This window comes from Mustela nigripes, chromosome 8 (genome assembly GCF_022355385.1).
Source record: "Mustela nigripes isolate SB6536 chromosome 8, MUSNIG.SB6536, whole genome shotgun sequence".
In the NCBI taxonomy this organism is placed as follows: Eukaryota; Metazoa; Chordata; class Mammalia; order Carnivora; family Mustelidae; genus Mustela; species Mustela nigripes.
The window spans coordinates 31,557,666-31,575,377 of NC_081564.1; the positions used below are offsets into that span (position 1 = coordinate 31,557,666).

The 17,712-nt window shown below is 47.1% G+C and overlaps 1 protein-coding gene across 3 annotated transcripts in view; it reads right to left on the minus strand.

Moving 5' to 3' along the window:
• IMPA2 (inositol monophosphatase 2) overlaps positions 1-17,712 on the minus strand; it is a 42,294-nt gene that overhangs the window by 2,147 nt on the left and 22,435 nt on the right. Inside the window, exons 3-7 of one of the 3 annotated variants that reach the window (XM_059409164.1) lie at positions 17,592-17,696; positions 15,412-15,457; positions 12,949-13,057; positions 11,886-11,986; positions 5,626-5,888 (exon numbers count right to left, since the gene is read on the minus strand). In XM_059409164.1, the coding sequence (XP_059265147.1) occupies positions 5,781-5,888; positions 11,886-11,986; positions 12,949-13,057; positions 15,412-15,457; positions 17,592-17,696 (469 nt within the window). In that variant the 3' untranslated portion in view covers positions 5,626-5,780. Of the gene's footprint in view, positions 1-389; positions 499-5,625; positions 5,889-11,726; positions 11,987-12,948; positions 13,058-15,411; positions 15,458-17,591; positions 17,697-17,712 lie in introns of those variants that run through there. The other 2 variants (XM_059409162.1, XM_059409163.1) reach the window with 2 other exon arrangements.

Genomic DNA, 17,712 nt, shown 5'->3' on the forward strand with positions numbered 1-17,712 from the left:
CATTTAAACTTAAATTGCCTTGTGGGAGAGTGGGAGATCGGAGCAGAATCACTTGGACTTGGATTTATTTTTCCTAAATATTTGCTAGAGTAATGTCATTTATGAAGGGTTCTAAGCCCAGAAGGACTCACAGCCTGGGGGCCTTAAGATCGGTCGCCTGACTTCTGGAAGAGCCACTTGGGAAGGAACAAAGGTCCCCTGTGTGTTCCCTAACAGCTGGCCACATGAGGTAGCGTCACACGGCTCTCCCGGGTCTGTGTGGGGCACGGGTGGGCCTGTTCCCCTCATGGGGGATCTTTTCCTCTCTCTGTGAGGAACTGTGAGCATGACTGTGTGTTTGGCACTTTCGTCTTTGGCCTTGGGTTGTTCCAGGAACTGAAAAGTGATACCCGTGAGCTTTGGCGTGAAGTAACCTCTCCATGTTGCTCAGGAACAATTTCAGGGTGGCAGGGTCACGTCTGGGGCCGATTTCTGTGAGAACCAAGGCCTTGGAGATGTCTGCAGTAGAAAGAATGCCCCGCGGTCAGGAAAATCGAGTCTCGGTTCTGACTGACGGGTCCGGGTTCCCTCAGAAGCAAACCTCCTTCCCACTCAGAACAAGGACCATCTGCTGAGAGGTTCAGTTATGAGGTTTCTCCGACAGCTGGGTGAAACGTGAGGACACGGAGACGAGAGGCCAACAGAACCCCGCACCTGACTATGTCATCCTGTAAGGCTTTCGGTTTCAGATTTACGAGGGAGCAGATTCTCAGTTCTCCCTCTTTGCAGGGAGAGTTAGCACTAAAGAGCCAGGGAGAGGCGGGAGGCTAATGAGAATCAGCACCATCCAGTCATGAATAAAAACAAAATGACTCCAAACTGGGAGCACCCGATGTCTGGAAGACAGAAAAGAAAAAAGCCTCGCCCAATACATCCGTCTTTAATAACCCTTCTCTAGGGGTGCTGCCTGAGTGGCGCAGTGGGTTAAGTTTCCTACTCTTGTTTTCGACTCAGGTCTGATCTCGGGGTTGTGAGATTGAGCCCCGTGTCCGGAGTCTGCTTGGGTTTCTCTCTCCCTCTCCCTTTGACCCTCTCTGCTCTCTCTCTCTCTCTCTCAAATAAATAAATAAAAAACTTAAGAACAGAAAAACCTTTCTCTAACCGCTACGATCATGAAGACAGAAACACCATCCCTGCAGAGAAAGCAACTTTTATTTATTTATTTATTTTATTTTAAAGACTTTATTTATTTATTTGCCAGAGACAGAGGGAGAGAGAGCGTGAGCACAGGCAGACAAAGAGGCAGGCAGAGGCAGAGGGAGAAGCAGGCTCCCTGCTGAGCAAGGAGCCCGATGTGGGACTCGATCCCAGGACCCTGGAATCATGACCTGAGCCGAAGGCAGCTGCTTAACCAACTGAGCCACCCAGGCGTCCCGAAAGCAACTTTTAAATAACGACTTTGGAAAGGGTGCTCTCAGGCGTGACCCCACTGTGCATAAAGAAGGCCAACACCGTGGCCGTGTGGCCTCCTCAGTGCAGGGTGGCGGGGCACTCAGGCCAAGCACTCGGTTCCGAGATGGGAGCGGGAAGCTGGCCTGAGGGCACAGAGGGACGTGCCTGGGCTCCCTTCCTGGGCCTGACTCACGGGCAGCATGCAATCTCGAGCAGTTTGTCTGTGCTTTGCCGTACTCCCAAACACAACCACATTTAGTCTGTCATGTCTGGTCAGGCCTTCTGGCTCACAGTCAGCCACACCGACGTATCCAGATAACAGAACAAGGTCACTCCACGAACTGGAGGGAAAACACACTCCACGAGTTACGGCCTTCAGTGGGTCTAGTCCTATGTCGGCACCTGCAAAGTCCCTCACTGCAGGACCAGATGACGGTGAAGGGGCCCCCTCCTCTCAGACAGAACCTATATCCATTTCCCCTTTTCTTAAATTGTAGGCTCTCATTGTCTGCTTTCTTAAAATCACTTGGCTCCACACCGGTTACCTGCCTAGGAGACAAGGTCTGAATCACTCCCTGCCAGGCACGCCAGCACCAAGGCTGAGCTAATGATGTACCTCCCATGTGTCCAGTGTGTGAGTGAGGGGCTCTGCCCACAGGGGGCCATAGGGCCGGGTGGCTCCAGGATCCCCAGGGACAGGTCACTGCCCTAGCTTAACTCCTAACTCTCTCTCTCTGGGCTGCAAACTGAAAAGGTTATTTTCCCCAGGGAAGGGAAAGAAGACCTCTTTTGAAGAAAACGACATCAGGGGCACCTGGGTGGCTCAGTCATTAAGCATTTGCCTTCGGCTCAGGTCATGATCCCAGGATCCTGGGATTGAGCCCTGCATCTGGCTCCCTGCTCGGCGGGAAGCCTGCTTCTCCCTCTCCCACTCCCCCTGCTTGTGTTCTTTGTGTCTCTGTCTCTGTCTCTCTCTCAGGCGTGCTATCAAATAAATAAATAAATAAACAAATCTTAGGAAAAAAAAAAGGCACAAAAAACGACATCAACAGGGGTGCCTGGGTGGCTCAGTGGGTTAAGCCTCTACCTTCGGCTCAGGTCATGATCCCAGGGGCCTGGGTTCGAGTCCCGCATGGGGCTCTCTGCTCAGCGGGGAGCCTGCTTCTCCTCATCTCTCTCTCTGTCTGTCTCTCTGCCTATTTGTGATCTCTCTCTGTCAAATAAATAAATAAAATCTTAAAAAAAAAAAAACAAAACGACATCAACAGAACCAGGGGCAGTAAGCGCTTAATAAGTAGTCACTGAAGCAACGAGCACTTTCCTTCAAGCACCAGCATTAAAGATACCCTAGTCAGAGTCTTCTTGTATGGGTTGATTTGTTAAATTAGTAGAATTTTTAAATTTATGAGAGGAACGTTGGAGTTAAGTAGAATTTGGCTGGCTAGCGTAAGAATCTAATTAATCACTAGAGATAACACTATTTTGGTGGGGTGGGGGTTGGTGAATTCTGAATGATAAATGTTTTCATTAAAAACATTCTTGAAAGAGAACCTGGGGCACCTGGGTGGCTCAGTGGGTTAAACCTCTGCCTTCAGCTCAGGTCATGATCTCAGGGTCCTGGGATCGAGCCCCACATCGGGCTCTCTGCTCAGCAAGGAGCCTGCTTCCCCCACCCCCACCCTACCTGCCTCTCTGCCTACTTGTGATCTGTCTCTCTCTGTTAAATAAATCAATAAAATATAAACAAAAAAGAAAGAGAACCTAATGAAATTTGGGGAGTGACTGTTAAATGAGAAAGGATGAACCCTCCTGGAGGAGGCCAAGGAGGGAAACAGAAGTGGAATTTGAGAGTATACATATTTTAGATTTTGATTATTCTTTTCTCCCAAATGGTTCCCCTCCCCCAAGTTGTATCAGTAGGACTACTGTCCCCTCCCCAGTAAGGCACGGTTCTGTACTATTTTCAAGACCCTAACCATATCCCTTACTCTGTGATATATGCTTCAGGAGTGATTTTTCTCAGAAAGCTAAGATCAGGAGAATAATCCCTACATATAAGGCATTTCCTGGCTCCAGGATCTCGGTCACCCTGGCGGAGGATATTAAGGAACACATTGACAATTTCCTTCCAGGAACTAGAAAGCCTAACAATTTCGATATAGGGAGATAAACACGTACTTTTAATCAGGTTCGGAAGACATGACTACTGGGATATTATCTACACTTACTATGATGATTATTTTGCAATATATACACATGCTGAATCATGATGCTGTACACCCGAAACTACATAATGCTATTCAGCAATTATACCTCATTAAAAAAAATGTGACTACTGGTTTGGGCCAAGGCCTAGCCCAATCTGTCCTTATCAGAGGGCTGGGCTGGCTGCAGGGTGAGTGAAGAGGAAAGTCCCGGAGGGCCAGCCCAGACAAGCAGATCCCCCCCCCCCCCCCCCCCCCCCCCCCCCCCCGACACAGGGGCTCGTGCAGGAAGAGCAGAGGGTTTCAGACTAAGTGACAAAAGGCTATTTCACAAAGGGAAACTCAGCAAAGTGTGGAAACAGTAGCTCACATTTACCAAGCTCTTAGTCTCTCCAGACAGGCCAGCGCTAAGCACTGAATTACTTACGCCTCCATTCCTCTACCTCTTTTCTCTGTTACATCAATGATACATTGATGACTCCATTCTTCTGTTACATTTATGATACATTTATGATTCCATTTCTCTTTTTTTCTTCACTATTGCATTGCCCTTGTTTCACAGATGGAGGAACCAAGCCTACAGAAGTGACCCGCAGGGGGTCATGTGCCACTTAGGTGCTGAGACCCAGACTTAACCTCCAGCTCGTCCCGTGAAAGAAAGTGCTTCTTCCCATAGCTTGTAGATTTGTGAAGAAATATCTCTGTATCCAGTTCTTCCCTCTCCTTCTAGCGGCAATGCATCCATTCTTTATCTCTCAGGTTAGTATCTTTTTCCCAAATGCAATCAAGAACAAGGAAAAAGGAAGCCTGAGTGCTGCCACCTACAGACTGAATGCTTTCTTTGGTTTTATTTTGCCATAGATAAAATAATATTTAACATCATCTTATGATTATTTCTAGCTGCCCATAATCACTGATTTTTGCATTTTGTTATCCTTTATACTATATTTACCATAATAATTTAGCTCAATCAAATGCTAACGTATATATGTATTTCTTAAAGATTTATTTTAAACAGAGAGAGAGAGAGAGAGAGAGAGAGAGCAAGTGAGCAGAGGGAGGGTCAGAGGGAGAGGGAAAGAATCCCAAGCAGACCCCTCGCTGAGCACAGAGCTGATGCGGGGCAATCCCAGAACCCGAGACCGTGACCTGAGCTGAAATCAAGAGTCAGATGCTCAACCCCCTGAGCCACCCAAGCGCTCCCCTACAATGTATACATTTTTTAATTTAAAATATTCTCTGACTTCAAGGGTGTGTGTGTGTGTGTGTGTGTGTGTGTGTGTAGGGGATGGGGAGTTATTGCTTAATGGGTACACAGTTTCATTTGGAGAGATAAAAATTTTGGAAACAGATGGTGGTGATGGTTGGAAAACACTGTAAATGTAACGAATGCCACTAAATTACACATTTTAAATGACAAATTTTATGTTATATATATTTTGCCACACACACATACAAAATCCAAAAATTTTGAAGTAGGGCATCTCTGCATACTTTTTCAATAAACAGATTCTAGAATGAAAAAAAAAATCATCCATTAATAGACTTCCAACAGTTTGAAAACCCTTGTTCTGGTTGAGCAAGGTTAAAACACCCCAAGTATCAAGGAGTAATGTTCTCTCAAGAGAAATTTTACAACTTAAAGGTAAGAGAAGGAGTCATCTGTAGACACTGAAACATGTACTCATGGAAAAGGAGTCAATGATGCTTTCACAACCAGGAAACATCCCCTATGGACACATATGGACTCTGTGGGACACACAGCCCTCACTCCCCTGACACTTACACTAGTGTATTTTTTCACACACGTGTCCTAACTCTTTCAGTCTTCTTATAGACCATGAGCAGCTACTCATATGAAAACAAAATTTAATTCTCTTTAACTTAAAAGCATAAGTTACAGGAAAAAAACGTAAGTACTAGAGAGATGGAAGGTTGGTGGTTTGGCAGGGGGCTGGGGAGAGAGAGTGCGGGGTAAAGGGGCTCAGTGGGCATAGGGTTAGAACATGAAGCCAAGTGAGTGTGCAGCATCGTGAAGGCACTAATCACCACCGAATGGCTCACTTTAAAATGGTTAACTTTAGGGATGTCTGTGTGGCTCAGTTGGGTTAAGCATCCGACTCTTGATTTTGGCTCAGGTTGTGATCACCGGGTCATGGGAGGGGGCCCTGCGCTGGGCTCCGTGCTGGGCGTGGAGCCTGCTTTTGAGATTCTCTCTTTCCCTCTGCCTTCCCCTCTTCCCACACGCTCTGTCTAAAAATAAAATAAAATAAATGGTTAATTTTATGATATTTGACTTTCAATTCAATTTATTAGTTTAAAATATTTAAAAACTTGTTCTTAATAAACAAGTAATTTGAGGGGAAAAAAAAGTATTGTTTGGAATTCTGGGAAAGAACTGGAAACCTCTGTAAAGGCCACACATAGTTTTTAACTTGTCCAAATCCCCTCTGATAAAAACAGAATAACTAAGACAGCAAAAAAGCAAAACTGCAGACACCATCTACAAAAGAAACTATATCCACAAGATATATCCAAACCCCAAAACACAGGCGGGTGGGGGAGCCTCCAATAGCCACAAGACCACATGGCATCAGGACTAACAGAGATGCACTGAGCATCCCCAGAACAGGAGAACCTCTAAATCACCAACAGCCACCCCCTGCAAACCAGTGTGGGCCAATATGAGAAGCTCACACAGAGAGGGGCCACGCACACACTGGTTCATGAGTCCGTGGCACTGCGGTGCATGGTCAGGGCTGAAGGGAGGGAGGCACCAGTCCTACAGTCTCTCAAAACTGACTTACAAGGACTTCTTAGGGGAAGGATCCAGCATGGGAGTAAATTCCAAATTCACTAAACAAGAATAAAAGGGGCTAAAGGAAAGAGATGATCCAGCTAATAGTTAAGGAGGGGAACAGAGCCAAAAAAAAAAAAAAAAAAGTATACGTAAGACTGAGTCCATGTTTCTGAACATTTCACCAAAACAGAAGAGGCAACTCTAGAGCTAGAAAAAATGACCAAAAACCTGAACTCAGGGGTGCCTGGGTGGCTCAGTGGGTTAAAGCCTCTGCCTTCGGCTCAGGTCATGATCTCAGGGTGCTGGGATGGAGTCCCACACAGGTCTCTCTGCTCAGCAGGGAGCCTGCTTCCTCCTATCTCTCTGCCTGCCTCTCTGCCTACTTGTGAGCTCTGTCTGTCAAATAAATAAATAAAATCTTTAAAAAAAAAAACAAAAACCTGAACTCACCCCAACCCCCACTCTCTATAAGTCCCTCCCAATTTCAGGAATACAGGTTTTAAGTAGAAATAAGTAATTAAAAAGAATGATGGGTGAGTCCCACACATACGTACATGAAAAAGGAAAAAAAAAGAATAAGAAGAACAATACCTTTCTAGTCAACCAAGGACTGAAAGATTTGTCCACAAAACAGAAGCAGTTTCATATAAAAAAAATAATAAATAAGGAATGCATCAAAAAACCAACTTAACTAGAAAGTGGAGGGAATAGAACTTAGAACTTAGGAAGAACTGAAAAAGAAAATATTTCAGAAAAGAAGATTAAACTGAAAGAACAAAGAATAAATAAACAGAATAGATGGTGCTTTACAAGAAATGGAGGGCAAAAAAATAAAAAAAGGTGGAACTGGTAAAAAGGATTAAAGCACAAGAGACAAATAGAAAAGATAAGCAGGGAAGACCCAACATACTTATAACAGAAGACCCAGAAGACAAAAACAAAGCAAAAGAATTTGGAAATGAACAAATACTAAGAACTGTAATTCAAGAAACCTCTTCTGAAAGAAAAAAAAGTCTTGAAATTGAATATTGAAATGGTATAGCATGACATCTTTAAAAAAAGAAATGGTGAGCCATGATGTGCCTAGGAAACTGAAAAGAAGTAACACTGAGATATAGTCTATTAAAATTATTTAATAGAGATATACTCTATTAAATGAAAAAAAAAAAAAGTCCTTTGGGCATTCAAGCAAAAAACAGAGGTTCCTTATAAGGGAAAGAAAATGAAATTGTCTTCAGACTTTTCAATGACAAGCTTATGCCAGAAGATGACAGAGACAACGTAAGACAGTCAACACACGAAAGCATGAGCCATGGGTTTTACTAGCAGAATGGACCTCCAAGTATACAAGCCACCAAAAAACTGCTGTGGACATGTAAGACACAGGTAAGGACTGTTATTATTACTCCCGGGAGGTCTTCCTGAGGGACCCACTGGAGCAGAAGTTCTCGGAGTGGGGTCCCTGAATCTGTGAAGTTAAACTAAGGTATTATTTGCCTTTTTCCTGGTATTAACACTTGCACAGAGTAGATAAAGCAAGGCAGAGCACCACCTGTTCCCGTGGCCAATGCAGACTTTTCTGCTATACTCACATTCAGTGGGAAAATATATCAGTTTTATTCCAGAATGAAGAAGGTGCGAACATTAGGAATGGCACTAGGTCTTGAAACCTAAGAACGTGTCTTTTCAATATTCTGTGTGAGGAGATGGGACGCACACATGGAGGGCTTAGACAAGCTATAGGTAGTCAGAACTAGCTATCTGGAAGACATTTTCTGGAAAATGAAAGAAGAGAGTCCATCACTTCAATTGCTAAGGTTGCCAATGATAAAATTCAAGCCTTCAAGTGCAAATTAGAATTTAGGAAGACTTGAACCTATTACCAAAAGCTTGACACCTTCCCCAAACTTATAGATTTCTCATAATAGTGGTGATACTAGGAGTGCCTGGGTGGCTCAGTCATGAAGCATTTGTGTTTGGCTCAGGTCATGGTCCCAGGGTCCTGGGATCGAGCTGTGCATCTGGCTCCCTGCTTGGCGGGAAGCCTGCTTCTCCTTCTCCCACTCCCTCTGCTTTTGTTCCCTATCTCGCTGTGTCTCTCTTTGTCAAATAAATAAATAAAATCTTAAAAAAAAAAAAGAGTGGTGATACTAATGAATATGACTTTCTTAGTATTTTACAATGTAATAGGTCACCATTTAAAAGAGCCTGAAAATCTCAGTGAACCCTTATTTTCCCAATGACCAATGCATGATGTTACAAAGTCATCATGAGTAAAAGATCCATTCAAAGTAGGAAACTGCCCAATGGATTTCATGGTCACAGAGTACAAAAAATTCACTGATATGTCATTAGATTTCACACTGCAACTAAGCTTTAAGAAGCCACCACTTCTCGAGTTCGGGTGTGGCATCAAAGAAGAATATCCTCATTCATCTGAAAAGCCTATTAAAATAGTCCTCACTCGACCCTTTTCCAACTACTTATCTGTGTGAGACCTGATCTTCTTCATACATTAAGATAATACATTACAACAGACTAAAGATAGAAGTAGATAGGAGAATTCAGTTGTCTTCTACTAAGCCAGACATTATAAAGGGATTTGGAGAAAATGTAAAACAAGGCCACTCATGAAAACTATTTTGGAAAACAGGGTTGTTTCTCATTAAAAATATGTGTGTGTGTGTGTGTGTGTTATTCATGTTAACATGTAATGAGTTGTGGTTTTTTTTAGAAGTTTCTGTTTAAGTTTCAAATGCATAAACACCAGTAGATAACTTACATAAACGAAAGCTCTTTTGGAGTCTTCAATAACTTTTCACTAGTGTAAATGTGTTGGTCCCCAAATCAAAAAGTTTGAGAAATGCTGTATTAGCGAATGAGATGAGCTTCACACAACCAAAATGACGGGCCATACATCCACATAAAGGGCTGGTGGGGGTATTAAGTCTAATTTATTTGTGGAACCAAGACCACACCCTAACTGACAGTTCTAGAGTGAGAGCATCACCCACATGGCTGGCTGCCCTGGCAACCCACACCTGGGCAGCACAACCACCCAGAGGTGGAAAGGTAACAAGGAGAGGGTGTGACTAGTAGAACGAGCTAGCCAATTGCCTTGTAACTGACAGCAAGAGGTTACTGGGCTTTAATCATATACTGGAGTATAAGAGGAGGGGGAAGAAGAGGTTACAAACTAACTTAAATGTTACTGAGAATAGGGAACCAAGAGACAATAACCCGAAAAAGAGAGGACTAGGGATCGTATAGAAAAATTCTGTATAAAGGAAATCATTGGAACAAAAACATAAACCTTTCTAAATACCCAAAGCATACCAACACAGAGAATAAAAGCAAAGAACAGAACAACAACAAACTCAGCTGCTTATTAAACACACACACACACACACACACACACACACACACCCCTAAAATAAACAATGGAACCATAACCACTTCTTAGACAGTATTCCCTAGGGTAAAGGACAAGGACAGAAGTTAAACCTCTTCAAATATACTTTGTTTTAGAGATCTGACTTTGGAACAAGGTACCTTTTTATATAATTACAAAATACAATCAGTTTTTAAAAACTAGTCTTCCTGATTCAAAAACAAAGTGAAACAAATGCATCTAAGTGATTATCCTCCGTTGGAGGCCCAGGCAAAGGGAACAAAGAACCAAGTCCGACTCCAGAACCTGGAGGGCATCCGCTAAGGACAGAAAGAAGGAGACACGACCAAACGACAAACAACATCCTTCCAGTTGCTTTAGGTAATGGTCTGTGGTTAGTAGGTTAGTATTATTATCCTGAATCTTCAACTCATAATGATTTTAATATTTAAAGACAACTTCTTAGCTCTGTCCAGTGAGAAGACCTAACATGAAAGACTGACCCAGAAGCCACAAGGAGCCCTGAGAACTCAGGGTGGGGCCCTGAAGGGCTGTTTCCCACAGGATGAGACAACTGGAAATCTGAACTCTGGTTATTTAATAACTTTAGGAATAACTGATAATTTTTAGAGGGGTGTGTCATTGGTATTGTGATTATGCATTTCAAAGAATTGTATATGTTATAGAGAAGCATGCATACTGCAATGCTGACTAGAAAATGATTCTACATCTGGGATTTGTGTCAGGGACTTGCTGGGGGCAATGGGAACTGGGTGGCGCTGTGGATAAAGCAGGGTTGGCCCCGAGAATCGGCAATATTGGACCCATGGTGAGTCACATGGGTTTACGGTACTTTGTCTACTCACCCAGGTTTGAAATTCTGCATGGTGGGATGTGAAAAAAAAGGTTCTAATCAAATTCTGGCCTCCATCTCATCCTCTACCCCATCCTGTGTAGTTCTGTTTGCTTTTTACTTTGTGCATGGAAGCCTTCCAAGAAGGTGTAATAGGAGTAAGGAAAGGAGAGAGAAAGATCAGGGGTGGGTGTCCTGTTCCCTAGGGTGGATTTCCCTAATCCAGAAATGCGTCCTAAGCTTAACATCGGGCGCTAATCATCTTGTGCAAAGACTGAGGTTTCCTCTTTGATAACAACTCTCACCTCTGGGTACCCTGCACCGGGACCTGACTGAGCGCTTTCCCCTAACTGCATTTATTCCTCCATTCCCATCATGTCACCCCACCCACCACACGAGGACAGCTCACAGCCCTGGAGGGTGGCACAATGGGGACTGAAACCAGGTCTGTGTGACCCCTAACCACTGTGCTGCAGGGTCCAGTCCATCATCTCCATAGAAACCCAATCACCCCGTAAGTTCTAAATGACCAGTGCTGAAAACAGCACATCAGACTCTCTTTACAGTTTTTTTTTTAAGAAAATGAGCTCCAGAATGTGGGCGGTTTTGAGAGAAGTGAGAACCCCAGTGTTGCAGCAGGGGTTTAGGACAGGGTCTACACAGGACCAGAGGGCCTACGACGGGCCGGAAGTAGAGGCGACCTGGAGGCCTTGCCCACACGGTTCTGAGAGCCGCACTGAGGATATGAAGTTGTCACGCGCGACCAGGAAGCCCAGCGAGTGTGAATGGAGCCAAGTGTTCTCATCAAATGGAATATGGAGCAAAGTTCACGTAAGTGTGTTTAATGACATGCTTCCTCACTACTGACTAACCCAACATGCCCTGAGCGGTTACCTCTTGGCATGCGTACGTACAATTAGCGCTACTTTTCGTACAGCCAAACAAAACATTTCTGGGAGGTGGAGACATGGGGCGAGCCTGGAGACTGTTCTGGAATCTCTCTGGGACTCGGAGGCAGTAACTGGTGAGTGTGCCCTGCTGGTCCCAAGTCAGGGCGAAGCCTCATGTGATCTTCCCCTTTCCCTGGGCAGGCTCGTGAGTCTCAGGAGCCCCAGGCCAAGCCTCCTTGGTTTCCCCACTGGGCCAGACACACAGGGCTCCTGCCCTCCCACCCACCCAGGGCTCCTCGATCGGCGGTGCTCTCACCCGACCGCAGACCACAGGTGGAGAACTTCTCGTCCTCGCTCGCTGAGGAGCCGCTGGAGGGCAGGGACACACCTTCCTCCTCTCACTGCCTCTGAGGCCATCTAGGCACACGGGTGTCACCCAGGGAGGAAGACAAGGCAGAAAAGAGAAAGGAAGCATAAAGAAAGGGGGAGCGCTGACACCCCCAGACTGAAGCTATGATGGGGGAGGGTACCTCAGGACGTCCTGCTGCGGAAACGTGTAAGAAAAGTTAGCAGGAACTGTGCTTTCTACTTTTCCAGACCCGAACGTGGACACGAGGGAGCTTTCAAAGTCTCTCCTAACCTAGCTGCTTCAAGGCCGAAGCTCCTCATTTACTCCCGCCCCCGAAAGGACAGTCCCCGTCCCACGGGGCGAAAAAAATCCCTGACTTCATCCGTGTGAAAGCAAGGCCTAAACACCCTGCAAAACCTAAGCTGGCGTATTGTTGACAGTACGTAGTTATGTGCGGTTGAATGTAACTACAGTCGCATCATAGAAGCGACTGGATGTCCCTGAGGTCCTGCTTTAGGAACAACATGGCTAGCGCTACGGGTGTGGTGTGTGGCAACATCACTTATTCACACTACTCAGTCCCACGGCTGCTCGTCTTCTCATGGAGACCAAAGCCCACGGCAGCCTGTCCACACCCAGGAAGCCACAGGCTACGCCTGGGTGACGTCACCTTGGATGATGGATGTTAGCCTGGATGCTCTGAGAGCCAGACCATGCTTCCAACTTTGCTCTCGACCTCGGATTACTGGAGAGCCAGCCATACTGAAGTCTGGGTTTCTTTGAGCAAGAAAGCTGAAGGATATGAGTGTAAAACAGGGTGAGACTATGTAAACTCTTGGCCACATCCACGAAAACATGAAGACACAGAACTGGCTGGCCTTCCAGGTACTCAGTTACGCCATGTTCCTGAAGAAACTGAAGGCTCAGCGGGAGCTTTCCAGCACCGTCTCCCAGAATGGTGATGCTGGCATTTCCCATTCACACTCCTCCCACTCTGCAAGGAGCCCAGTCCAGCCACGGGAAGCCCCACCTGTCTCCCCGGAGACCTGGAGCCGCTGGCCATTGCAGAAGGCGCCCCGGCCCCTCTGGCCCGTGTACAGCCGCTCCTCTGTGCAGTGGTAAATCACTCCAAATTCGAGCTGTGGGGTGCAGGGGCAGGAGGGAAAACAAATGCACTTCACTCATTTGACCCAGAAAATCACAAAGCAGTTCAGAGGAGGACAATTCGAGGTATTACGTACGACCCAGGTAATGGAAACTACCTCTCAAAGGGGAATTGGGAAAGAAATTAGCATCTCGGTCCAAAACTGGATGTGAGGGCAAATGGTCTCTTCCAAAATAGCCTACTTAGGGCGCCTGGGTGGCTCAGTGGGTTAAGCCGTTGCCTTTGGCTCAGGTCATGATCTCAGGGTCCTGGGATCGAGTCCCGCATTGGGCTCTCTGCTCAGCAGGGAGCCTGCTTCCCTCTCTCTCTCTCCGCCTGCCTCTCCGTCTACTTGTGATCTCTCTCTGTCAAATACATAAATAAAATCTTTAAAAAAAACAAAAAAAACCCAAAATAGCCTACTTAAAAATATACTAAAGCAGGGGCGCCTGGGTGGCTCAGTGGGTTAAGCCTCTGCCTTTGGCTCAGGTCATGGTCCCAGGGTCCTGGGATCGAGCCCCACATCGGGGTCTCTGCTCAGCAGGGAGCCTGCTTCCCTTCCTCTCTCTCTGCCTGCTTCTCTGCCTACTTGTGATCTCTGACTGTTAAATAAATAAATAAATAAATAAAATCTAAAAAAAAAAAACTAAAACAAATACAGCTTTATAATCAAGCATTAGGAGCTGAAAGTTACTGAAAAAGCTGAATTCTTCAGAAAGGCCTCTGTTTTGGGGGGTGGGAGACTGGAGGAGGCTACTTGTGACTAACGCCTCCCCATAAGAAACCCTCAAAGCTGCTGATGTGTCAAAAATTAGGAATACATCTGTAAAGCTGAGGGGATCAGACTCAAGGACGGCCAAGGAGGAGAGGTGAGTCACCAAGGAGAGGCGTGGTGCCAAACCGCAGCCACGCTGGTGGGTCATGCTGCGTAGGGCAGGTGACAAATGCCTGTGACAGCAGCCTCCCAGCTGGAAACAGTAAAAAGAAGAGGCGAGCAATGGGGGGGGGGGGGACGCTGCCTTACACGCCTGTGCTTTGTTTCTTCCTCCTCCGACTCGTCACTATTCAGGGTTAACAGGGGCGAGCGTGTGTGTGATCGGGGGGTTGGCTATGTTTTACCTCCCTGGAAAATAAAGAGAGCCCCAGGCCCAGTCTCTCGGGAGAGTCTCAGCTGGCCTGGGGTGAGCTCGACTACAGTGGAATGGACCCCCCAACAGGGCAGGTAAAGGGTTTATTTCTGGGGAGGATCACGTAGCCAGCTTTCCAGCAATCCTTAATTCTCTTCCCCTGCTTCCCACCACCCTGGCTTTAAGGGGGTTCCCAAATCAGGGTAGTCCTAGAACCATGTGGGCCTCCAGACCCTGTGCCCCTGGGGTGGGTCAGGTGGCCGGGAGACCTTTGCTAGCAAGAGGGAAGGGTGAAGAATGTTTAAACTTCCCTCGGTCTCCGTGCTAGGGAACCACTGCTAGTGTTGAGGATGAAGGTGAAAACACTGAAACAGTGCCTAGCAGAAGGCTGCTTTTGGAAAATACCAAACCCCCAGTCCTATTTAAATATAACTGCTGTGGGGTGCCTGGGTGGCTCAGTGAAGCCTCTGCCTTCAGCTCAGGTCATGATCTCAAGGTCGGGGGATCGAATCCCGCATCGGGCTCTCTGCTCATCGGAGAGCCTGCTTCCCCCCCCGCCTCTGCCTACCTCTCTGCCTACTTGTGATTTCTCTCTGTGGGTGTCAAATAAATAAATAAAACCTTAAAAAAATTATTAAATAAATAAATATAACTGCCGTGACCGCACAGAAGTGAAGGCTTTCCTAAGCATTACTGCTTAAATTGATTAATGCTTGACGCAGATCTCATGATGCTGCTCAGCTCCAAGGGTGATGGGAACCCCGAAGCAGCAGGGTTCTCATGCTAACAGCTAGGGAAAGATGGAGAAGAATGACTGAAAGATGGGGATGAAAAATGTCCTCCCAAAATAGGAGTTTCTTTTGTGTGGGACTAGATCACACGCCCCAGGGGTCAGAGGGAAACTAATGTGGGGCATTTGTCAGAACTTTCCCTTCCACACTTCTCCAGCAGCATCCCAGAAAGACCACGGTAGAAACAAGGGCCCACCACCATGGAGGCGGGCCGGCCATGGAGCCCCAAACCCACACACCCCAAAACCAGTTTTCCTTTGTTTACTGTCTCGGATCTCAAAAAGAAACATGCATGGGTTTACTAGTCATGACTAAGGCATGTGACAAAGACAGCAAAATGGAGCACAGGAATCAAGTCCAAAAAGGACAATGCTAAGCCAGGCCCAAGGGGTTCAGGACCACTGGCCTGGGGAAACCCCTCCCCCACGTACCTCTTGGTCTACAGCAAATCCGATGCTTACTGCCACGGTGGGAAACCTGCAAAGAAAAACAGAACGGTTCACCCTCTGAAACATAAGTGGTCTCATGCAAATTCTCAGCGGCCTCTGTGCGGCTATGCTATGCAGCACTGTCTCTGGAGGCACAGAAGGACCTTTCTACAGTGTGGGTGGGTTTGTTTTTTTTAAAAAATTACTTCCCACAACTTCACTAACTGCTTCCAAGACAAACAGGCTTAGTGGACTCCGGTGTGTAAGATAGCTGACCTTGAAAGAAAGCAGTATTCTGAAAGTCACGTACAACTGCTGTAATTCAACAATGACCACCAAGTGATCATTTTAATGGTCAGTTTTCTGGTTTTCAGAGACATAAAGGGATAAGTAGAGACCTCCAAAACGCCAGACCCATGTCCCTGGTGAGGTGAGGAGGGGTCCCCGGGAAGTGACATCATAGCCTCCTACCAGAGGCTAGGTCTGGGTGACAATAACACCCCCTACCCCCCCACCCCCTGCCGCCCATCTCCTGAGTGAGCTCAAAAGCCGCCAACTGCAGGCCTGGCCAGAGCCGTCAGAGGCGGGCTGTGACATCGCAGATTGCCTGTGGTTTTATTTTGTGATTTTGTTGTTCCTGTGGCACCTCTTCGAAATAATCTCTCTTTTATGTGAAGATCAGCAGAGCTTACCAGCAAGTAGGAAGGAGAAGCTGGGTGCTACTAACCTACAGGAAAACTAGGAAACCAGTCCTACACAGAGGTGAGCCCAGACTCAGGCCGTGGCAGCCGGCACGGTCACCTGGCGGTTGGCTCTATAGGCAAACACACCACATGCCAGGCTCCACTTTAGGTACCTGGGAAAGCTCTCCCCCACCTGCTTCAGCCCTGACGCTGCTGGACACAAGAAGGAACAGATGCTCTCTGAGCTGCGGTGGCCAAAGGCTTCTGATGTCTCTAGGCCACTAAGATCACTATCTGCAGCCCCTGAAAGCCCCAGGGCCGCAAGAGGCCCTCTGAGGGCTGTGTGGGTGTCACCGCATGACAAGCAGAGAGAAGAACAGGAGGGGAGACCTGAGCCTCCACCCCCATTCCTGCGGGGTGGGGGTGGGGGGTTGTCAGGCTTTAGTTTGCATTAGTCTGTTGACGCTGTTGTGGTCACCAGATGGCACTGTTCCATTGGCCCGAAAAGGCAATGTGCTGGCACGAGTGACTACATTCTCAAGCTAACTAACCCATGTTAACAAAACCCACCTCAGAGGTCAGGATGACTTTACATACTGACACATAAATACGCCATCTGAGGCCAAGCACAGAGGGCAGCCCCAAGAAGCCCCCCTCTGTGCTGATACTTTTTCACTTTTCAGAAGGAAACAGAGTATCTCCTCTTCATCTGGGGAGAGGGCTCTCAGAATGGGGTTCTGCGCTGCTGGTGTCGATGCATGCTGGGGACAAACGCTGGCCTGGAAGGGGCCGGGGAGGGGCCTGGAACCCGTGCCAACCAGCTCTCCAGGAGGCCCCTCATGTGTTCATGCCAGAGAACCAACCACCTGTGGAAACCAGGCCCCATCCAGTGCTCTTGTGTCCTTGGACAGCTCCAACGCCCATCCCACTGGTCAGAGCTTCTGGAGTTGAGGCCATGTCCTGATCACCTCCCTGAGCTCGCCTCTCCTCTCCCTGACGGCCTCTCTGACCTCCCTGAACCCTCCTGCTTTGTGGCTGTTATTTGCTCTGTCAGATTAGGCCTGGCCTGCTGCCAGGGGGTTCCTCATCCCGCCTCATGGCTGCAGGAGGCTTGCTCTCGTCTCCACAGGTAGCTGTGGAAAGCCAGCCCTCTGGCGCTGCTGTCTATACCTGTGCTCCTGCAGCTGCTGGACCACACATGCCTGTTTGTCCAGGGGCATCCTTAAGGGGTCCTTCTTAATTCAACCCAGCATTTTAAAGATGACAAACATGACAGATTTAAAATATTAAGCACTTTCTACATGCTGAGAGTATCTCACAAATGGAACACCTCACTTTAAAAACATCAAAACATGACCACCTTTTTAATGAGCCTATCAACCTCCTAGAGGTTCGTCTATATACTCCTGCCTCAAAAAAATGCTGTTTGGGGAGAGACAAAGTCTGAGAGAAGAGGACAGGTTAAGGACCAGACGAGGGGTGGCCCGTGCCGACGCTCACCTATGCACGAAGTTGCAGGTGCCGTCAATGGGGTCGACGATCCAGGTCGGGCTGGGGGTGAGCACGCACTTGGCCCCGGCGGCTGCAGACTCTTCCGCAATGAACCTGTGGTGAGCAGGAG